At 38.4% G+C, this 24,432-nt stretch overlaps 1 protein-coding gene across 37 annotated transcripts in view; it reads right to left on the reverse strand.

Moving 5' to 3' along the window:
• The window catches only part of EFCAB5 (EF-hand calcium binding domain 5), a 191,027-nt gene that overhangs the window by 38,415 nt on the left and 128,180 nt on the right, over positions 1-24,432 (reverse strand). For all 37 annotated transcript variants that reach the window (XR_008293974.1, XM_053211616.1, XM_053211625.1 and 34 more), the window contains 4 exons: positions 23,306-23,380; positions 23,114-23,206; positions 21,392-21,606; positions 14,659-14,815 (listed from right to left, as the gene is read on the reverse strand). Coding sequence is in view for 36 of the 37 variants with exons in the window: in XM_053211616.1 (XP_053067591.1) it covers positions 14,659-14,815; positions 21,392-21,606; positions 23,114-23,206; positions 23,306-23,380 (540 nt within the window). In the remaining variant the exon portion in view is untranslated. The remainder of the gene's footprint in view (positions 1-14,658; positions 14,816-21,391; positions 21,607-23,113; positions 23,207-23,305; positions 23,381-24,432) is intronic.

Here is a 24,432-nt window from a genome sequence, read left to right on the forward strand (position 1 = left end):
CTTGGTTTTTTTTGTTTTTTTTTTTAATTTTTATTTTAACATTTTATTTATTTTTGAGACAGGGAGAGACAGAGCATGAACAGGGGAGGGTCAGAGAGAGGGAGACACAGAATCTGAAACAGGCTCCAGGCTCTGAGCCGTCAGCACAGAGCCCGACGCGGGGCTCAAACTCACAGACCGTGAGATCGTGACCTGAGCCGAAGTCGGCCGCTTAACCGACTGAGCCACCCAGGCGCCCCAGGAGGGCAATTGTTTTGATGAGCACTGAGTGTTCATATATATATATATATATATATATATATATATATATATATATATATGCGTGCGTGTATGTGTGTATGTATATATATAGTTTTATGGGACTTATTTTTTTTAAAATGTTTTTATTTATTTTTGAGACAGAGAGAGACAGAGCATGAGCAGGGGAGGGGCAGAGAGAGAGGGAGACATAGAATCTGAAACAGGCTCCAGGCTCTGAGCTGTCAGCACAGAGCCTGATGTGGGGCTCGAACTCATGAATCATGAGATCATGATCTGAGCCAAAGTCAGACGCTTAACCGACTGAGCCACCCAGGCGCCCCAGGACTTACTTTTTTATTCCACATCATGCTACCATATCCATCCATGTTGTTCCTGTAGCTGTGATTCATTCATTTTCACCACTGTATACTATGTCATTCTGTGTGTATACCACCATTGATTTATTCTCCTGTCAGTGGGCATGTAGGTTGTCTCCAGTGTTTTGCTATACATGTCTTCCTGTATGCATGTGCAAGTTTCTTTGACATTCATTATAAATTAATAAGTCATAGGGTATGTACCCTTCTTGTTTACATTTCAAAATCTCGCCTTCCTGAAGAAGGCTTCCACCACGATATCTCCTTCCTTTGGAAGACAAGCATCTATTCTATACCATATGTTTGACAATTAACAAATACTGCCTATTACTTTTGGTCCTCCTACTGATGAAGGTTTCTCATTTTTGTGGTTGGACTTTTGTTGATTTTTTTCTGAGTTTATACTATTTATTTATTTATTTATTTATTTATTTATTTATAAATTTATTTAAATTTTAGTTAACATACAGTGCAATTTAGTTTCAGGAGTGGAATTCAGTAATTCATCACTTACATACAACACTCAGTGCTCTCATCAAAACAAGTTCCCTCCTTAATGCCCATCACCCATCGAGTCAATCTCCCACTCACTTCCCTCCATCAACTTTCAGTTTGTTCTCTATCATTAAGAGTCTTTTTTGGTTTTGTTTCCCCTCTCTTCTCTTTTTTTCCTCCTCTTTCCATATGTTCATCTGCTTTGTTTCTTAAATTCCACAAATGAGTGCAATCATACGGTATTTGTCTTTCTCTGATTGAGTTATTTCATTTAGCTTAATACATTCTAGCTTCATCCACATCTTTGCAAATGGCAAGATGTCATTCCTTCTGATGACTAATATTACATTGTATAGATATACACCACATCTTCTTTTTCCATTCATCAGTCAGTGGACATTGGGCACTCTCCATAGTTTGGCTATTGTTGATAATGCTGCTATAAACATTGGTGTGTATGCACCCTTTCAAATCTGTATTTTTGTATCCTTTGGGTAAATACCTAATAATGTAATTTTGATAGGGATTGCATTACAAGTGTAGATTGCTTTGGGTAGTATAGACATTTTAACGATGTTCTTCCAATCCATGAGCATGGAATTCTTTTTCATTTCTTTGTGTCCCTTTCAATTTCTTTATACTTTTCAGAGTACAGATCTTTTACCTCTTTAGTTAGGTTTATTCGTAGGTAACATTGTTTTTGATGCAATTGCAAATGGAATAGATTCCTCTATTTCTTTTTCTGCTGCTTCATTATTGGCATATAGAAATGCAACAGATTTCTGCATATTGATTTTATATCCCGCGACTTTGCTATATTCATGTATTAGTTCTAGCAATTTTTGGTGGAGTCTTTCAGGTTTTCTTTTTTTTTTTTTAATGTTTATTTATTTTTGAGACAGAGAGAGACAGGGTGCGAGTAGGGAAGGGGCAGAGAGAGACGGAGACACAGAATCGGAAGCAGGCTCCAGGATCTGAGCTGTCAGCACAGAGCCTGACGCGGGGCTCGAACTCACGAACCGCGAGATCATGACCTGAGCCGAAGTCGGACACCCAACCGACTGAGCCACCCAGGCGCCCCTTTCAGGTTTTCTACACAGAGTATCATATTATCTGCAAATAGTGAATGTCTGACTTCTTCCTTGCAATTTTTATGTACTTTATTTCTTTTTTTTTTTGTCTCATTGCTGAGGCTAAGACTCCCAGTACTATGTTAAATAGTAATGGTGAGAGTGGACATCCTTGTCTTGTTCCTGACCATAGGGGAAAGTTTTTCTCGTTGAGGATTATATTAGCTGTGGGTCTTTCATACGTGGCTTTGATGATATTGAGCCATGTTCCATCTATCCCTACTTTGTTGAGGGTTTTTATCAAGCATGGATGGTATATTTTGTCAAATGCTTTTTCTGCATCTGTTGACAGGATCATGTGGTTCTTATCCTTTCTTTTATTAGTGTGGTGTATCATGTTGATTGATTTGCAAATATTGAACCAGCCCTGCATCACAGAAATAAATCCCAGTTGATCATGGTGAATAAGTCTTTTAATGTATTGTTGGGTCCAGTTTGCTAGTATCTTGTTGAGAATTTTTGCATTCGTGTTCATCAGGAAAATTGGCCTGTAATTCTCCTTTTTAGTGGGTCTTTGTCTAGTTTTGGAATCAGGGTAATATTGGCCTCAGAGAATGAATTTGGAAAGTTTTTCTCCCATTTCTATTTTTTGGAACAGTTTGAGAAGAATAGGTATTAACTCTTCTTTAAATGTCTGATAGGATTCCCCTGGGAAGGTATCTAGCCCAGGACTTGTTTGTTGGGACATTTTTGATTACTGGTTCAATTTCTTTGCTGGTTATGGGTCTGTTCAAATTTTGTATTTCTTTCTGTTTCAGTTCTGGTAGTTTGTGAATTTCTAGGAATTTATCCATTTCTTCCCTATTGTCCAGTTCGTTGGCATATAGTTTTTCATAGTGTTCTTTTATTCTCTTATAATTGTATTTCTGTGGTGTTGGTTGTGATCTCTCCTCTTTCGTTTGTGATTTTATCTATTTGGGTCCTTTCTCTTTTCTTTTTGATAGGTCTGGCTAGGGGGTTATCAAGTTTATTCTTTCAAAGAACCAGCTCTTAGTTTTGTTGATCTGTTCTACTTTCTTGTTTGTCTGTTTCTACATCATTTATTTCTGCTCTAATCTTTATTATTTCTCTTCTGCTGGCTTTAGACTTTATTTGCTCTTCCTTTTCTAGCAATTAGGTGCAAGGTTATATTGTTGATTTGGGACCTTTCTTGCATCTTGAGATAGGCCTGAATTGTAATATACTTTCTTCTTAGGACTGCCTTTGCTGCATCCCAAAGGGTTTGGACTGTCATGTTTTCATTTTCATTGGCATCCATGTATTTCTTTATTTCTTCTTTAATTTCCTGGTTAACGCATTCATTCTTTAGTAGGATGTTCTTTAACCTCCATGTATTTGAGGGCTTTTCAAATTTTTTCTTGTGGTTGATTTCAAGTTTCATAGTGTTGTGATCTGAAAATATGCACGGTATGATCTCAATCTTTTTGTACTTGTTGAGGACTGGTTTGTGACCCAGTATGTGATTTATTCTGGAGAATGTCCCATGTGCACTAGAGAAGAATGTGTATTCTGCTGCTTTTGGATAAAATGTTCTGAATATATCTGTTAAGTCCATCTGGTTCAGAATGTCATTCACAGCCATTGTTTCCTTGTTGATTTTCTGCTCAGATGATCTGCCCATTTCTGTAAGTGGAGTGTTAAAGTCTCTTACTATTATTATCAATGAGTTTCTTTATGTTTTTAATTAATTAATTTATATATTTGGGTGTATCAAGTTGGAGGCAGAAATATTTACAATTGTTAGTACTTTGTCTTTAAATTTTTTAAAAATGTTTTATTTATTTTGAGAGAAAGAGAGAGAGAAAGTGTGTGTGTGTGTGTGTGTGTGTGTGTGTGTGTGTGTGATATTGGGGGAGGGGTAGAGAGAGAAGGAGACCAATAATCCCAAGCAGGTTCCACACTGTCAGCATAGAGCCTGATGCAGGGCTTGAACTCACAAAGTGTGAGATCATGACCTGAGCCAAAATGAAGACTTGGACACTTAACCGACTGAGTCACCTAGACACCCCTATAATTGTTAGTACTTCTTGATCAATATACCCCGTAATTATGATATAATGTCCTTATTCGTCTCTTGTTATTGTCTTTGTTTTAAAATCCAGTTTTTCTGATATAAGTATGGCTACTCTGGCTTTCTTTTGATGTCCATTAGCATGATAGATGGTTCTCCATCTCCTCACTTTCAATCTGAAGGTGTCTTTAGGTCTAAAATGAGGCTCTTGTAGGAAACATACAGATGAGTCTTGTTTTTATCAATGCTGATACCCTCTGTCTTTTGATTGGAGCATTTAGTCCATTTACATTCATAGTGATTTTTGAAAGACATGAATTTAGTGCCATTATTTTACCTGTAGAGTTGTGGAGTCCTCCTTAAAATTTCTTGCAGGGCTGGTTTAGTGGTCATGAACTCCTTTAGTTTTTGTTTGTCTGGGAAACTCTTTTTATTTCTCCTATTCTGAATGTCAGCCTTGCCGGGTAAAGAATTCCTGGTTGCATATTTTTCCCATTCAGCACGTTGAATATTTCCTCCCACTCCCTTCTGGCATGCCAAGTTTCAGTGGACAGGTCTGCCTCTAACCTTATGTGTCTACCCTTGTAGGTTAAGGAACTTTTGTCCCTAGCTGCTTTCAGAATTCTCTCTTTATCTTTGTATTTTCAAATTTCACTATAATATGCCATGGTATTGATCTATTTTTGTTGATTTTGAGTGGCATTCTCTGTGCTTCTTGGACTTGAATGCCTATCTCCTTCCCCAAATTAGGGAAGTTCTCAGCTAAAATTTGTTCAAATAAACCTTCTGCCTCTTTTTCCCACTCTTCTTCTTCTGGGACTCCTATGATATGGATATTGTTTTTGCTTTCTAGAATCACTGAGTTCCCTAAGTTTCCCTTAGTAATCTATTAGTTTTCTTTCCCTCTTCTTTTCAACTTAATTATTTTCCATAAATTTATCTTCTATATCACTTATTCTCTCCTCTGCTTCTTCAATCCTCATTGTGAATATATCCAGTTGGTTTTGCAACCCCGTTATAGCATTTTTAATTTCAGCCTGACTAGTTTTCAGATCTTTGAGCTCTGCAGGAAGGGTTTCTCTGGTGTCTTCTATGCTTTTTTCAAGCCCAGCTAGTAGTCTTATGACTATTGCTCTAAATTCTTTTTCAGATATATTGCTTATATCTATTTTGAGCAAGTCCCTGGCTGTGATTTCTTCTTGACTTTTCTTTTGAGGAGAATTCCTCCCACTTGTCATTTTGGCTAAGTTTCTGTCTTTTGCATGTTTTGAAAGCTTGCTATGTTTCCTTCACCTGAGAATAATACTGTATTAAAAAGGGGTCATACACTGTCAAGAGCCTGGCACTTTAGGAAGTTTTTTTGATGTATGCTGTTTACACTCTGCTGTTGCATTTTGGCTGCTCTTTCCCACTTGTCAGTCCTCTACAGAGCTCCTCCTTGCTTACAGTTGGGAGTGTTTGGATATTCAACTAGGCATGCTTTGATTTGTCTGTTAAAATGAGCCTCGCACCTGCCACACTATCTCCTTCCAAACAGGGAGATCCTTCTGCCAGCCCACAGATAGATTTCCTGGGTGCTCCAAATGACCTGACCTCAATACAGCTGTGTTTGAGGAATGAAGAAGGCCCAAGGTCCCCCTACTTCTCCGTCATCTTAACTTCTCCCCTCTAGTGTGAACTTTTGTTAATTTTTGCTCTATCACATCCATTCGTCTTTCTATTACTAGTATCCCAAATTTTGTTTTGGGGAAACTACTCCATTCTCATCTCACTTCGTTTGTTTGAGTAGGATTCCAATCATGGTTCTAGAGATGTAGCATGCATCTCAGGCCTAAACCAGTCAGGACATTCTATTCCTTCAGGCAGAGTGGTTGGTTTAGTCCAGACTAATGCCAAACTCTTTGCTAGCAAGAGGATATTTTCTTTTTTATTCCCACTGGACTGGAGGATGTGAGATTGTACCTGGACTCGACAAGGGGGAAGGCTGTATGAAGATGAGTCAAAACATAGAAAAGAGCAAGATCAGACTGAAAAAGAAAAAGAAAGAAGCAGACACTTGTCCTCATGTCATTATTTGAACTCCCAAATCTGTGTTCTGAACTAGCCCTGGACTTTTCTATCATATGAACCAATAAAGTTTTTTTTTTTTTATTTAACCACTCTAGGCTGGGCTTCCTATTACTTGAACTCAAAGGGTCCTAACTGATATAGTCTTGAATTAAATTAACTTGTGGGTTCTTCCTCTTCCATTTCTTCTTCTTCTTCCTCCTCCTCCTCCTCCTCCTCCTCTTTTTATTCTTTTCCCTTCTTGAACAATTAGGTCCTAAAGCCATTGGTGAGGTAAGGCATGGTAAGTATTTGCTCCTGGTCAAAGTAAGCCCAGTGGCCCAGAATAGGGTAGCAGAAATCCGGTGGGGTAAGGAGGGCATTGTTCAGGAAGTGATAGGCATGGGTTTGTCAGAGCCTGAGCAGGTGAGGATGTTACCCAGGTGCAAGGGCAATCTCAGCCTATGTGAGTGAAGAGGGTGGCCCTGCAGAGGTGGTTTGGCTTGGGGTGTGAGAACCCAAGCAGGATGAAGAGGATACCCACATGGGATAGATGCCCAACATGGGGTATTAGGCCTGAGAAGAGTGAGAAGGGCATCCAAATGGAAGGACAGTTTGATTTTGGAAGTCAGAACATAAACAGAGTGAGGAGGGTGTCTGTGTATAGGGACAGCCCATCATGGGGAATCAGGACCCAAGCAAAATGAGGTCTTCCAGGTAGGACTTAGCTCAGCACAAGGAATCAGAAGTTTGATTAAGGAGAGCATCTACATGAAAAGGTCCCTTGTCACAGAATGCCAGAACTTAAGGGGATGTATGAGAGGCATCCATGTGAGGTGTGTGTGGGGGGAATCTGTTGTGGGATGTTAGAGCCTGAGCAGAGTAAGGAGGGCAACTGGGGGAAGGGAGATTAATACAGGATGTTGAGACTTAAGTGTAGTGAGAAGGAAAGAACATCAGTGTTGGGGAGAGGACAGTGTGATGGGGGATTAGTTCCATACAAGAGGACTGATTAGATAAATAAACAAATTTAGGATAATACAAGCAAGAGAGAAGAAGAGAGCTACAAAAAGGGAGAAAACTAGAATGAACTCTGTTACTGTTTTGGACTTGGAGGTATGAGTGTGAACTTACAGTTATTTTTTTCTTTACAGATTTTACTTTTAAGTAATCTCTACACCCAATATGGGCCCCAAACCCACAGCCCTGAGATCAAGAGCCACATGCTCCACCAACTGAGCCAGGCAGGTGCCTTGAACTTACAGCTTTTAATATTAATAGATATTTACAGAGATATGTACAGATGTAAATTTTTGTGTACACACACACACACACACACACACACTCCCTATGAGAAACTTGGGAGCAGGGACCTGGAAGCAATGAGCATGTATAGAACCAAGATCTTGGGATGTCTGGGTGGCTCAGTCAGTTAAGCATCCAATTTCGGCTCAGATCATGATCTTATGATTCGTGAGTTCAAGCCCCCACATTGGGTAAGCTGGAGCCCTGCTCTGGGCTCTGCACTCTCTCTCCCTTTCTCTGTGCACCTCATGGGATTCTCTTTCTCTCCCTCTGTCTGCCCCTCACTCACACTCACTCTCTCAAAAATAAACAAATAAATACATAAATAAATAAATTTTTAAAATCATTAAAATTGTACATTAAAAAAAAAAAGAACCAAGATCTTGGCTTCTAAATACGATTCTCCACTAAAAGAAACGAAGGTTCCTTAGAGAAATGGGTGATTCCATGCTGGCAGTAGGAAAGTATAAGATGAATCTAGAACATCTCATTGTGCAAAGCAAGGAAGTACTCAAAGAATGATGGATACATGTTAAAAGGACACAGGAAATATTCTGTCAGTTTCTTAATATAACTAAAAATATATCTACCCTATAGCCCATAAATCATACCACTTGATATTTATTATAAAAGAAATAAAAACATGTATTTGCACAAAAGATTTGTACAAGATTGTTTATAGCATTTTTGTTCATAATAGCCAAGAAATGAAATCAGTCTAAATGACTACCAGTTGAAGAATGGACTAACAACCTATAGTTTATTCATACAACAGAATACTACTCAACAAACAAACAAACAAAATAAGGAAATTGTTGGTACACAAAACAACATGTAAGAATCTCAAGGAAAAAAATGTGCTGAGTGAAAGAAGCCTTACACAAAAGGCTACATACAAATGATTCCATATATATGAACTCAGAGAGATAAAACATATCTGTAGTGGAAAACAACCAGAAGGGTGGTTGTCTTGGGGATTGGGTGGTGGGGATTGAGTGAGAAAGAGGCATGAGGAACTTAGTGTTCTATATCTTAATAGGGGTATTGGATACACAATCTATGTATTTGCCAAAACTCAGTGAATGTACACTTAAAATTTGTGTTTCATTTGTTTAATTTTACCTCAAAAGAAAAAAATCTGTTAACATATATTGAATTCTAATTAAAGATACACATGCCAAAGTGTTTAGGGAGGAGTGTATTGGAGTCAGCAATTTATTTTGAAATGTATAAAAAAATAAGAGAAATGGAGGGATAAAGAGATGAATAAATAATTTTTAAAAGTGTAATAAAATGTTAATGATAGAATCTAGGTGATGGATATATAGGTGTTCACTATAAAATTCTCTCAGCTTTGCTGTATGTTTGAAATTTTTCATAACAGAATATTGGAGGGAAGGGGAAGACATAAAATTCAGACTGAAAGGACTCCCATTGGTCAAATCTGAGACAATAGGAACATTAAAATAAATAATGATAGGAGCGCCTGGGTGGTTCAGTCGGTTAGGCGTCTGACTTCAGCTCAGGTCACGATCTCACAGTCCGTGGGTTCGAGCCCCGCGTCGGGCTCTGTGCTGATAGCTCAGAGCCTGGAGCCTGCTTCCGATTCTGTGTCTCCCTCTCTCTCTGCCCCTCCCCCGTTCATGCTCTGTCTCTCTCTGTCCCAAAAATAAATAAACGTTAAAAAAAAATTTAAAATAAATAATGATAGTGTTGGATTACAACATGTTGAATAAAATAGGAAACCATGAATACATATTGTTATAACAAATAAATAAAAAGTTTGATAAGGAAGAGAATGTTTCTGGGGCACCTGGTTGGCTCAGTCAGTAGAGTGTGGGATTCTTAATCTCAGGGTTGTAAATTCAAACCCCACATTGGGTGTAGAGATTACTTAAAAATAAAATATTTTTTAAAAAAAGGGAATGTTTCTATAATTTCAAAGTACAACCACAAAAAAAAAATCTATTAATTACAAAGGGAGAAAGAGTAATTTTTAAATGGAAGGGACTGATAGATATCATCTTTAAAAACTTTTTTTAATTCCAGTATAGTTAGCATACAGTGTTACATTGGTTTCAGGTGCAACATAGTGATTAAACAATTCATATGTTACTCAGTGCTCATCAAGATAAGTTAGTCTTTTTTTTTTTTAATTTTTTTTTAACATTTATTTATTTTTGAGACAGAGAGAGACAGAGTATGAACGGGGGAGGGTCAGAGAGAGGGAGACACAGAATCTGACACAGGCTCCAGGCTCTGAGCTGTCAGCACAGAGCCCGACGCGGGGCTCGAACTCACGGACCGCGAGATCATGACCTGAGCTGAAGTTGGCCACTTAACCGACTGAGCCACCCAGGCGCCCCAAGATAAGTTAGTCTTTAATGCCCTTCAGCTACTATTTCACCTAGCCACGCCACCCTCCCGCCCCTCCCCAACCATCTATTTGTTCTCTATAGTTAAGAGTCTGTTTTTCGGCTTGTCTCTCTCTCTTTTCTCCCCTTTGCTTGTTTGTTTTGTTTCTTAACAAATTATGGCTGAATTATTCAGCTATATAAAAGAATGAAATCTTACCATTTGCAACAACATGGATGGAGCTAGAAAGTATAATGCCAAGTGAAATAAGCCCGTCAAAGACAAATACCATAAGATTCCACTTGTTTATCCATTCATCTATCATGGACACTTGTGCTGCTTCCATAGTTTGGCTATTGTAATAATGCTGCAATAAACATAGGGGTGCATGTACCTTTTTGAAATAGTGTTTTTGTATTCTTTGGGTAAATACCCAGTAGTTTGACTACTGGATGATAGGGTAGTCCTATTTTTAATTTTTTGAAGAACCTCCACAGACATCATGTTATTATCATGGGACTTCTGCTAGGATTCAATGAGAAGAACATAGCATCACTTACGTGACATTCCTGGTAAAGATGAATAATCTGAATTTAATCATAAGGAAACATTAGACCAACCTAAAAGGAGGACATACTATAAACAAACAGCCTATAATCTTCAAATTGTCAAAGACACGACAATCAAGGAAAGACTGAAGAGTTTCTTAAAGATCCCTTGTTGTAGAGTAAAGAAACAGCAGTTGTTTTACACTAACTACTTGTCCGGTTTTCAGTTTCTTTAAAAAACACTATGTGGGATGCCTGGGTGGATCAGTCGGTTAAGCGTCCGACTCTCGATTTCAGCTCAGGTTATGATCTCACAGTTGGTGGGTTTGAACCCCTCATTGGGCTCTGCGCTGACAGTGTGGAGCCTGCTTGGGATTCTCTTTCTCTCCCTCTGCCCCTCCCCTGCTTGCTCCTTCTCTCAAAAATAAATAAATATTAAAAAAAAACCACTATGTGAGTTTTTCAATGAGATTTTCTAAATAAACATGGTTCATAAGTGTCCAAGATTTCTGGAATTTGGTTACAAAATGCATCACAAAAATTTCATAACATTTTATTTTATTTTATTTTATTATTATTTTTTTTAAATATGAAATTTATTGTCAAATTGGTTTCCATACAACACCCAGTGCTCATCCCAACAGGTGCCCTCCTCCATACCCATCACCCACCCTCCCCACCCTCCCACTCCCCATCAACCCTCAGTTTGTTCTCAGTTTTTAAGAGTCTCTTATGTTTTGGCTCCCTCCCTCTCTAACCTTTTTTTTTTTTTCCTTTCCCTCCCCCATGGTCTTCTGTTAAGTTTCTCAGGATCTACTGATGAATGGACAAAATTTCATAACTTTAAGAGAGTTAAATGTCCTACTTATATAGAAATTTTTATATTAAAGTAAATTTTATCATTTAATAGGAAATTAGAGGGTATATATATCCAGAAATGCTAATAGCTATTCCATGGGAAGTAATGGGGAAAGAGTGATCTATTCCATTAAGTTCTACAGTGTAGACAGGTCACATGTTTTACAGATTTTATATGTAATATTTCTCCTCTAAAGATTGAGCTGTATTAGACAAGAATAAACAGGGAAATTACCAGCTAAAAGTTTCAAGTTGCCCCCTCTATATAGACAACTTCCATTTTGAGAATACCAGCAGAAACATTTATAGACACTTCTAATTCTGTGGCTTTATCCTATTTCTCCAATTTTTATCCAATTTTTAATCTTGGACACAGAAATAGATAAGAAGGGTAGAGCAAAACAAAACAAAATGAAACAAAGAGCTATTTGAAGATTTGCTAATCAGTTATTAGCTAATGTTTGAATTTAGATTTTCTCCCTTTTTAAAAGAAGCTAAATCTGCCTTTCTTCTTCCATATGGCCATCAGCTCAGCAATCATCTCCTCAGGCCAGGTGGCTACCAACATGTGTTCAGAGAGAGTCATTTTGTATAAGCCTACCCTTGCAGAGAATAATTTGTTCTTCCTGCTTGCAGAAATTTATTTCTGGCAGCAGTTTCTGCCTCCTCATTACTTTCCTCATTCTCATTTGCTGGGCTTAACCCATTACATTTTATACTTTCTACCTATCCCTATTGCTGTAATTCACTCATATATATTGGAACTTCCTTAATGTCATCCTCAGGTTTCTTAAATTCTAGAAATTATCACGTCTAACTCCTTCATTTTACAAATGAGGACCCCTGAATCTATTGAGGTTCAGTAACTTGTCTTTGGTCCTGTGACCATTAAGTGAAAGATCCAGTATTGGAACCCAGCTCTCCTGACCATTGTGTGGTGTTTTTCCTCTATAGAACATGATTTTATATTATAAAATTTTCCCACTTTATAAGTGGAAACCATCTCATTGTGCCCTTTGAAATTCCATTGTTTGGATGCAGTCTAAGACAAGTAGTGTAGTTTAATGTCAAGTTTGCAGAAGATGTAGTGAATGAAGAACACACGACAATTGATAAACTTAAGTACATTTGAAGATAAACGAATACAATAATTTTTTAAAAGGTTGAAGAACTTAACTAACCCTGATCATTCTTTCTTTCACTTACTATACACTTTAAGAATTGGAAATCTAATATGCAAGAGTCACCAGATAAATCCTTAAACCCAGTAAAACGCAAAATCATTTATACTAGAATCTAATCAAATGGATGAGGAAACTTATTATACTAGAATAAGAATTTTAGTAACTTTTTATTGGGAAGTTTGATCAGAAGAGAAAAATGTAGTATAGGACAAGAAAAGTCATTAAGGAGAATTTAGTGGTTAAGTTAGTAAATTCAGGAGAAACTTGCAAGCCAGACCGACTTGAGAGGTGAATCGGACCTTGTAGAGGCAGAAAGATAAAACAAGAAGAGAAAATAGGCAGAATTGAGGAATGCTTTGGATTTTTTTAACCCCAAGAGTGAGGGTAGCTAGGCACATGGAAGGAATCTAACTAGATAAGAGTTAAGGTCTTGGACAAAGCACTCTACAACATAATACACTCCTGATAGCTCTGACATTTTCTACACTTCCCACCAACAAGGTACGAGGGTTGCAACTTCTCTACATCCTTGTCAACACTTGCTATTTTTCTATTTTTAAAGTATAGCCATACAACATAAGTAACAAAAGCGAAAGTAAATAAGTGAAGTACATTGAACGAAGAGGATTCTACACAGCAAAAGAAGCAATCAACAAAATGAAAAGGAAACCTACAGAATAGAAGATTTTTGCAAATCCTATATCTGATAAGGGGTGAAAATCCAAAATATATAAGGAACTCATGCACCTAAACAGAAAAAAAAATTTAAAAATGGGCAAAGAAACTGAATTTTCCAGAGACATGCAGATAACCAAAAAGTGCATGAAAAGATGCTCAACATCACTAACAATTAGAGAAATGCAAATCAAAGTCACAATGAGATGTCATATCACACCTGTCAGAGTTGTTGTTATCAAAAAGACAAGAGATAACAAGTTTTGGCAAAGATGTGGAGAAAAGGGACCCAGTGTGCACTATCGGTGGGAATGTAAATTGGTACAACTACTATAAAAAACAGTATGGACGTTTCTCAAAACATTAAAAATAGAGGTGTCTGGGTGGCTCAAGTCAGTTGAGCATCTGACTCTTGATTTTGGTTCAGGTTGCGATTCCATGGCTGTGGGATCGAACCTGCGTTGAGTTCCATGCTGAGTGCTGAGCATGGAGCCTGCTTAAGATTCTCTCTCTCTCCCTCTGCCCCTCTCCCTCACTTGTGCCCTCTCTCTTTCTCTCTCAAAACAAACAAATAAAAAACATTAACAAAATAGAGTTATCATATTGTCCAGCAATTCCACTTCTGAGTATCTAATGGAAAGAGATGAAATCACTATCTCGAAGAGATACCTGAATCACCATGTTCATTGCAAAATTATTCATAATAGCCAAGGTATGAAAAAAAACTAAACATCAGTGAATGAATGGATAAAGAAAATGTGTTTCTCTCTCTCTCTCTCTCTCTCTCTCACACACACACACACACACACACACACACACAGGAGTATTAGTCATCCATGAAAAAGATAGAGTGCTGCCATGGATGGATCTTGAAAGCATTATGCTGAGTGAAATCAGACAAAGAAAGACAAATACTGTATGATATCACTTATATGTGGAATCTAAAAAAGCCAAACTGAGAATGTAAAATGGTGGTTCTTAGGGGATGGGGTTGGGGGAAATGGGGGATTGTTGGTCAAAGGGTATAAACTTGTTATAAGATGAATAAGTTCTGTGGATCTAATGTACAGCATGGTGATTATAGTTAACAATATTATATACTTAAATTTGCTAAGAGAAGGGATCTTACATGGTCTCACCACAAAAAAGAAATGGTAATTATGTGAAGTGATAGAGGTGTTAACTAATGCTGCTGTGGTAATCATTTCAGAGTGTATAAAGATATCAGATCAACACATGTACACTTGAAACTTACACAATGTTATATGTTAATTTTATCTCAATAAAACTGAAAAAATTATAGCCATTCTAACAGCCGTGAAGTGGTGTCTTGTGGCTTCAAAATGAGAGTTTTAACTATGTATGACATAGTACTGGAAAACTTGAAACCAAGTTGTTACCACAGTTTTAATGAGAAAATTCTTATCTTTTTACCTTTCTTCATAGATTCTTTTTCCATTCCCTCCTTGTATGTGTACAAGAGTTCATCAACTTCATTCAGATCCAGGAAGCCTGAGCCATCACTGTCCCACATCTGAAACAGGGCTTCTAGGAGAAGTTCCCGTCGGACTCTGGAAGCATTATGTCTAATCTAGGATAGAAACCGGATAACAAAGCACAGAAGACACACTATTTATTGTGCTAGCTGCCATCCTAGGTTTATTCCCCCCAAAGTGAAGCACTATTTCTAAAAACAGCTTTATTGAAAAAACTTGGACTAAGCATGATATTAATGGTAAAATGAAGCATTTAATGTTAATACTCTAAATACTATTTCTCTGTTTCACCTCTAGACCAAAACCAAAAACAAAAACAAAAACAAAAGCAGGCATTCTCTGCATTGGACTAAAACACATTAACTTAGAAAGGGGGCCACACTCCTTAAGAATCTTTGATTCATTCCTTTCCACTCCCTTGCTGTTTGCTCAGGAATGTGATAAACATATGGTATGCTTGACCTGGCTTCTTGGGGGGTGGGGAGGGGGATATGCTATGTAGTTAAGGAGGATGAGTGGCAGTGTTCAAAAAATGAAAAACAACCATGTTCAAAAATTACTTTTTATATTTAACATTGACCTAACTGGACGTTGGTTTATTTACCTTTTAGATTTTTTACTAGATTAATTATAATATCAGTCAGACAGTAACTATTATCGGGGTGCCTGGGTGGCTCAGTCTGTTAAGCATCCAACTTCTGCTCACGTCATGATCTCTCATGGTTCATGAGTTTGAGCCTCTCGACCGTGCAGAGCCTGCTTGGGATTCTCTCTCTGTCCCTCTCTCTCTCTGCTCCTCCCCAACTTGTGTGCTCTCTCTCAACATAAATACATAAACTTAAAAAAAAATAGTAACTATTATCTAGATTTAATCACTAAAAGAAAGTGAATATATAGAATTTGTTTAAAAGGGGGAACTGCAATTGAGGAGGCAAAAGGGATATCAACTCTAGAATTAGGTTGAGAAGACTCATGAGGCTGATGGATATGCCTGGAGAATGTAATTTACATATTTCACAAAAGAGCACATAAATTGTTTATATCAGCTAACATGTATGCATTTATCTATCACTCAAGTAAGTAGTAAGTTTTTAGGAAACATGTAATACCTGGATTCACATGAATAAAAATATATATTCAAATCATAATTGTACTTCTAGGTATGTGCACTTGTAAATGCATTCACAAAGCAGATAAACAGTGCACACACACACACACACACACACACACACATTTTTGCACATACACATATGTGGTCCTCAGAATCTGCTCTGCAAGCTTCAGAGGAGGAAAAACAAAGCTGTACAATAAACCATCTCTTGACACCAGCAATCATGTTATTATTAGGGGAATGAATTCTCTGGAGTGTGATCTTGGACCATTTGACAATAAAATAAAATATTTAATGGCTATGCTCATTGAAATAAGATGATAAGTTTGATTGTAAATTTTTAAAAAGCCACATTAGGAGTAACTGAGGTTAGAGATTTACTAATAATAGTAACCTCACCTGTTTTATTTTATTTTTTAAGTTCATGTATATATTTTATTAAAGAATTAAAATTTTTTAATGGATACAGGTTAAAATTTTTAAGTTTATATATATATATATATATATATATATATATATATAACTAAAGAATTAAAAAATTTTAAACAGATGCATCAGGTGTATTGATGCTTTAAAGTTGTATAAAAGCAATGGGAAGGGGGCCAACAGAAGAACTGCTTATTGGGGTAGAGGCAGCATCAAAGAACTCCTGAGCCCTGTGGAGACTGATGTAACGTCACTTTGCTGAGGATCCTGACTACAGACTGAACTGTAAAATGTAGACCAGCTCTCCAGGCTGAGGAGCAGGGGAGGCAGGGCCAGGTGGCCCTTACCTCTTCGGTATAGATGTCTAAGGCAGAGGCCAGGGCCTGGGCTGTGTGCTCTATCTAGTAAGAAAGCCTCCATGAGGATCCTAGAGCCCAAGGTTGTAAAAGGAAGTGAAGACCTTGCATTCATATGATCCTCTCTGCCATCTCCAATGCCAAAGGGACCCAAGGTAGCTGAACATATTTAAGACTTTGTCACCCAAGTTTAAACAAATGAATGTTAGTTATAAATGGTTCCTCTACTGTACTTTGCCATTTGGAAGGTCAATCCCTAGAACTGGAGATTCTTTCAGGTCACCAAGAAGGTGCTGGTATCAGCTAGCATACATTGTTTACTGGGAGGGCATCCACTCTTGAGGTCTCTGTCAGCCCTTGGGACATGACCTCGGTCCCCTGGCACCTCAGGGGTCTGATTCTTTCATCTGACTTGATAAACCAGCTGCTGTCTTAGAAGCTCCTTCTGCCCTGCTGACACTATCCTCAGATGTCCCCAAGGACTAGCCAGGTACTCCAGCCCCTGTTCCAAAGCATTCCTTCTCAAAGCACTTCACAGCATGGCAAACCTCCTGCTGGCTCTTACACCTCTACAATTGGCTCTCAGGGGCTTTGTCTGACAGTCCTTTCCCTGCTTCCTAAGTATTAGTATTCCTGAGGCTCAGTTCTCTGCCCTCCTTTCATGCATGCTTCCTCGGAGACTTATAAATCAAGGTATTTAAAATGGGGACATTTTATTAACAACAGTTCCTTATGAGTCTACCAGGGATGCAACAAAGGCAATCTTTCCCAGGAGCTTGGGGAAGCTGCTAGAGCATCAGGTGTTCCTGCTAGAGACAGTTTTCAAGGTCGTGCCTCATGTATACACCTCCTCCACCTGCTCCCATGCAGTTCTGAGGCATTAACTCAGGGACTGTCTCATGGGCCTGAGGGCTAACCCAATTTTGTCAGGCAAAAGGAGGGCTGGGAGCACCTGGGTGGCTCAGTCAGTTGGGTGTCCAACTTCAGCTTGGGCCATGATCTCATGGTTCATGAGTTCGAGCTCCGCATCGAGTTCACTGATGTCAGTGCAGAGCCCACTTTGGATTTTCTGTCCACCCCCCTCCCCCCAGCTCTGCCCCTTCCCTGCTTGTGCTCTCTTTCTCAAAAATAAATAAATCTTTAAAAAAAAAAATAAGGCTGAACAGAAAGGCCTGCAGCACCTGGCCTTGTTTTTTGTCCTCTGCTAGGTATGGTGGTCCCTTACCAAGCAGTCACTGCTTGCAGCTGGGGTGATCATTGGTGCCAGTTGGCCCTTCTCACCTCTACTCCCAAGTAGGAAGGTAACTTCCTCTTTCCAGGCACCTTCCCGGGGACTGGGACTGGGAAAATTCCATCATTCAGTCTGGTTATAAAGCTCAGTTTTAAAAAGTTCTGAACCATAACAGGCAGGAATGAACCAGAGCACATAAAGCCACTTTACACAACTTCTGTATGCTACTGGAGGGGTGGTCCGAGGAGTGGCAGCAGGGGCCTCTGCCTCTCCTTACAAGGGCATCCCTGATCACCCTTACCACTCTCATGTCCTTCACCCAGCCCTGCCCTGCAAAGCATTCCAGACTTTTGGAGATCACTGCCAATGCTTGAAAGCCCAGACAGAACTGAAGACAAGAGCCTGGGTATCTAAGGTCATCTAGTCACCTCTCATTGGTGGGGACCCTCACTGTCTTTGCTTCCAACAGCTCTGAATACACCAGAACTCATTCATTTAACAAGGGCTATGGGTCTGCACAGGCTTCATCGGTGACTCATGCATATCTGCCCCCACTGTCCCATGAGATGATGACATGGCATTTCTGTCTGTCTCAGCACCGTATGCCCTAGGAGTGTGCTGTCTGTTAGGGAAGATGGGGCAGATAAAAATAAGTTAAAAGGCGCTCATTATCCAAAAAGAACTGAGACCTGAAAAGGCTTCTCTGAGTCAACCTACTTAAAATGGAGACCAGAGTGGCATATAATAAATGGTAGAAAAGATTTGATTGGAACTTCTTGCAAAATAAAACTACTACTAAACCTAGTATCGCTTAACAAAATGTAATTGCAACTATGGGATAATTCGTAGAACAAAATTATTTTAAGTATATTTCCTACCTAAAATTATATGATTGCCCAATAGGACACCATTTCCATAGGGCAATCAGTCATTTTTGCAAAAGTTAGTCAAGGACTTCCTCAGTTTTCCTGAAGGCCTCTCTCTCTCTCTCTTTTTGTTATTTACATTTAAGTTAGTTAACATGAAGTGTAGTCTGGCTTCAGGAATAGAAAGAACCCAGTGATTCATCTCTTGCATATGACACCCAGTGCTCATCCCGAAAAGTGCCCTCCTTAACGCTTGTCACCCATTTAACCCACACCCCCGGCCCCCCACTCCAGCAACCCTCAGTTTGTTCTTTGTATTTAACAGTCTCTTATGGTTTCCCTCCCTGTTTTTATCTTATTTTTCCTTCCCTTCCCCTATGTTCATCTGTTGAGTTTCTCAAATTCCACATGAGTGAAATCATGGTATCTTTCTCTGACTGACTTACTTTGCTTAGCATAATACCATCCAGTTCCATCCACACTGTTGCAAATGGCAAGATTTCTTTATTTTTTCATTGTCGAGTAGTATTCCACTGTGTATATATACCACATCTGAAGGCCTCTCTTTATCCGTTATCTCATTGATACTCAAATCACCCCCATGAAGTACCTACTTGGTTCCATGAAGCTCTTCATTTGTTAGTGGACCTGACTCTCAGATCCTCATTTGCCAATGACTGCAATCATTTTGAGCAGTTTTGCAATAACACTTTCATGGCTTTATGAAATTCTAGGTTTTAAAACTTAAATTTTACTTTGACACCATTTTGTTGCATTGTCAATATCAGAAGTTTACAACATCCCACAGCTGTAAGTATGAAATGGGCTATGATGGATGGATGGTGTTAGGTAGGGAGGTGTTAAAAAAGAGACACTAGGCTTGTTCTAAGCCCCATGTCAGTAAATCATGGCTTAATAATTAACCTAAGTGCACCTTCGGCTCCCCAGGCATAACTTTTAACCAGTCATCATGGAAATACCCAGTCAGCACTAGTGAGATAATCCACTTGATAGACCCCTTCTGTTCCTGTTAGAAAGGCGACCTTCCTGGAATAATGCATTCTTTAGTAATAATTTGCCTTCCCAGCCCCATTTCTGCCTTTTAAAAAACTTTGCAGCCCTTCAGAGCTCCTTTCTATTGCTGGATGAGATGTTGCTGAATTCATGAGTTGTTGAATCAAGCCAATTTGATCTTTAAAGTTACTCAGTTGAGTTTTTGTTGTTTAATAATATCTATGTGGAAAGTAATTTTTTAAATGGTCAGTTGTTTGGAGAATACTTTTCATGTCTGATGACTTTAGCTTTCCTCTACAACTTTATTATTTTTTAAAATAATTTTTTAAAGTTTATTTTATTTATTTTGAGAGAGAGAGAGAAGAGAGCACACAGCAGGGAAGGAGAGTGAAGGAGAGAGAGAGAATCCCAAGCAGGGTCTGCACTGTCAGTGTAGAGCCTGATGTGGGGCTCAAACTCATGAACTGTGAGATCACGACCTGACCCGAAATCAAGAGTCAGACCCTGAACTGACTGAGCTACCCTGGTGCCCCTCCTTTACAACTTTAGAGGAACTTGGATACTGAGATACTTAGAATGGCTCAAAGGAGCTCAAAGGCTCTCTCTGACCAGAGAGCCTGCCTTTGAGGGGCAGCAGTGACTTCAACTGATGGTAATACTGGGTCAGCATGAGTCAAGTCAGGAGGGCAGGTTTGGGAAACTGAGCTGGAGTGCATGGGTTAAAAGAGTCCAAGAAAGTCTATTTCAGGTTAAACACTGTTCTCAATTCTATAACTATTTAGGGTTTCTGACAAGAGAATTGAAGAAGATGATAATAGTTAAGGTTTATTATGGGTCAGGCACTGTTTAAGTACTTGAATTAACACATTTAATTCTCCTATCAACCTGGTGAGGTCAGTACGATTATATCTTCATTTGAAAATAAGGCATCTGAGCCAGCATTGCTGTTAAGGCTCTGGCACAAGGTCACACAGCAAAAAAGCAGCAGAACCATGGTTTGAGTCTAGGTGCTCTGCCTCCAGAAGCCATACTCCCAACCACTGCCCTATCCAGTCTCTCCTTAGTCAAGGCCAGCTGGGAGTGAGTGCTAGGAGGATTAAGTGGGAAAAACAGTAAGAGGCCATGTGCAGGATAAAAGTCCTAAATCAGAGTGGAGAAGGCTGAGGAGCAATTCCAAAGGGACCCTTAATGTATTAGTGCTGTTACATTGGATTTACACAGGACTTTTTATTTCCAAAATCCAGAACCATATTACATTATCCATGAAGCAGTCCCTGTTGCAAGAAAGAATTCGCTCACTCAGTGAAATTTTCTGAATTTCTTAGGAGGAGCTCCCCCACTCAACTGCAAGACTTCCACCTCTAACACAGAGACAAATCTGCATTTAAGATCATTGGCAGCAGACACTGACTCCATCAGGGGTCAAGACAACTTCAGCCTGAAGAAGCTAGAGCCTGGGGTCTGTCTATGTGTGTGTAGCCCTAGGCTGCTCTGACCCAGGGATTGTGGGACCTGTGTTCGATCCCCCTTAATTGCTTATTTAGGGTGTGACCTTGACCATTCTACTCTGCTTTAATTTCTCATCTGCAGGGATGTTTGTCCAGTCAACTCACAAGGCTGTTGTTGTTCCGACCTCACCTGTTTTATTGGTAAATAATATTACTCACCTGTTCTAAGCCACTTATTTTCTCCTCTTTTGTTTCAACATAGCCCCTCTTAAAAAAGGATGTGAGGGTCTCACTGACACTCAGGGGGGCATCTTCACCAACAAATGTCTCCAGAAGTTGCACAAACTGGAGCAGATTGAAGGAAACTCCATTGAAAGCACTCCCACCTTTTACTTCCTTGTAAGACTGAATATTTCTGATAATTGCATGTAGGTCTATTAAGCAAGAAACATACAACAAACAGTAAAGTGAACAATTTCTTAAAGCTTAGAGAAAATATACGAGTACTTATTGTAATAAACATCTGCTACTTTTTTCCTGTTAGGAATCCATGCTCCCTTCATGAGGAAAACATCTCTTCCCCACTGTCAGTTTAGATTAATCAGGTAGCACTCAGCCTCCCCCACCCTCGTGACAAGAATGACTATGTGACATAGGTCTGGCCAATGATTTCTATATGACAGCAATGTAATCCACTACATATGCCAATGAGAATGAGCCCCAGAACTTTTTTTGGGAACTATTGGGGAAGAATCACTCTTTTTGTATTCTGATTCCTGAACTAGTAGGATATAGGCTTAGCAATACTCTTACAAATATATCTGCCACAACATGAAGAAAACTACCTAAAACTGAAAGTTACACAGAGAGGAACGGGGATGAGAAGCAAAGATGGTGTCTCACTGCTATTATTGAGCCCTTGGATTCATTTGTGTCTGAAGCCAGCTGTAGTCTGGACTTCACAGTTAAACAAATCTATAAATACCATTACAACCTCTCCCCCAAAGAGTCTTGACTAATATATTTATCTTCAAGCTCAATGTTATGAAGCATATTTCATAAAATATCAGCCCAGTGACTTATGTTTGATTTATTCATCGATTCAATCATTCATGCCCTCATGCCTTCCATATGAGATTGACATGACTTGAAAATAATCACCAATGCAATTTTTTAGGTCGTAAAGCAAAACTGAAATAAAGAAGTAAGACCAGAAGAAGAATATGAACTAGTATAGGCCACAAGAGCTTGACCAATGCCATGCATTTTTACCAAAATATTTTGAGGATAGGAAGTTTGTTATTTGACCCAGGCTTAAATGAGAAAAAAATTTGCTGATAGGAAGAAAACAATCTTAATATAATTAGTAATCAAATATACTGCTTGTTGATGAAAGATAAAATGATAAAATAGCATTGTAGTAATATGAGTACTGGTTGGAATAATCATTGTTTAATACATGGTTTATTTGAGAGCTAAAAGTTACTCTTTGCTCTCTCTGTTGTTGAGTAGATCTTTCTTTATAAGTCTTCAAAAACATGACATATTCTCACCTGTCTGACATGTTGAGTTATGGGACTACCAGGGAGAGGAATAGCTGGAATGATTTCCATTGAGTTCTAATATCCAATATCTGATTCCTTTTGTACACCTGTATCATAGCTTCAAAGAAGTTGTAGGGCCATGTAATGGTCAAAACAAATTATATACTAATGCATATGACTTAAGGCAGAAAAGCATTTATCAATAGCACATGCCTACATGTACACTACCACCAAAAACATCCACCTTGTATATATTTAGATCCATCAATTCAGTGACAAAATAATGCAAGGATCATCCTGCCATTGGGTCTTGGCTAAGTTCATGGGGTACCACAGTAAATTAAATTCATCAACTGGACTGCCATCTATCCTTCCTAATTTGGTTGCTGACATGTACCTGTGAACCTGGAGCTACTGTAGAGTAAGTTTGCTTGTTCTTCTTCTTCACATTTGATATAATCCATATTCCAGTTACATGTCAAAAGTTCACCTAAAAAATATACATTCCATAACATGGACGATTTAATTTCACTTTCATAATGTTTTTGTTCTAGAGTATAAATGAAAGGAGGATTAAATGAGGAGTCACCTGACCATGACTTTCCTTCTATTTTTTGGGACTTTTCACAAGATGGATCTTTCTGAACTTCCTTTTTTGTAGTTTCTAAAAGGTATAAGAGAAAGTACCATAATGAACTGGAATTTAAATAAAAACTTGAAAAAAAAATAAAAGGCCTTTGAACTGGACATTATATATTCTATGATAAATTCCTAAGTTAATAAATGAGAAAAATGCTTTGCATACAGAACACTAAAAACTTTCTATCAGATAATTTCCCACATATGTTATATCACACTCAACCATAATGATATCACTTAATAACTCTAGTTGTTGAGAGCAGCTCTATGACAAAAGCTATTCCTGGTACCCAAATCTGGCCACTCAATATGAGGGCTACATTTCCTAGTCTCTGTCACAGCTAGGTGTCATCAAATGTCTAAATTCTGACCAGTGTCATGTGTAAGCAAGTGATGTAATGCCTATCCCTTCTTCTTTCTCCTTACCTTCTGGTCAGAATGTGGATATGTTAGTGAGCCATCCTGGACTATGTGGTTAGGGGAGACACAAGATAGGACTTGAGCCATTGCTGATTTCATGAGACTGAGCTGTCACATGACTTTTATATCAGAAGGAAAGAAACTTCTATGCTGTTTATACATTGCTATTTTGTTTTATTTTTATGTTTTTTTTTAGACACTGTCATTTTGAATCACTGCTACACATAGCCAAAATCAAGTCATCACCAATAACATCTAATTGAATAGTAACTTCACAATTTTTCTAGCTGCATCCCTCCTACATAAGGAGAGCCAGAAATTAGTGGCCCTTTTTGTGAAGAAATAAACATCATGCTGAAAAAATGAGAGATTTCAGATTAGTTAGTGATAATGTAGAAACTACAACACAGGTTACTCATTTCTTAGGAGTTTTAAATAAGGATTTTCTTTGGGACTGTGGGACTTTAAAATTAAAGAGCAGAACTTTAAAAATATTCGTGCCTAACTGAGGTCTTAAGCAGTATTGAGTTTGGCTCTCTAAGTTAGATTAAAAAAAAAAAAGACATACATTGGAATAGGTAATTCAGAGGAAAAGTCTTTTGCAGAATAAATATTTGAAATGCAGGGTGCTTTCTGTCTTCAATGTAACCTTCAGAA

This window comes from Acinonyx jubatus, chromosome E1 (assembly GCF_027475565.1).
Source record: "Acinonyx jubatus isolate Ajub_Pintada_27869175 chromosome E1, VMU_Ajub_asm_v1.0, whole genome shotgun sequence".
Lineage (NCBI taxonomy): Eukaryota > Metazoa > Chordata > Mammalia > Carnivora > Felidae > Acinonyx > Acinonyx jubatus.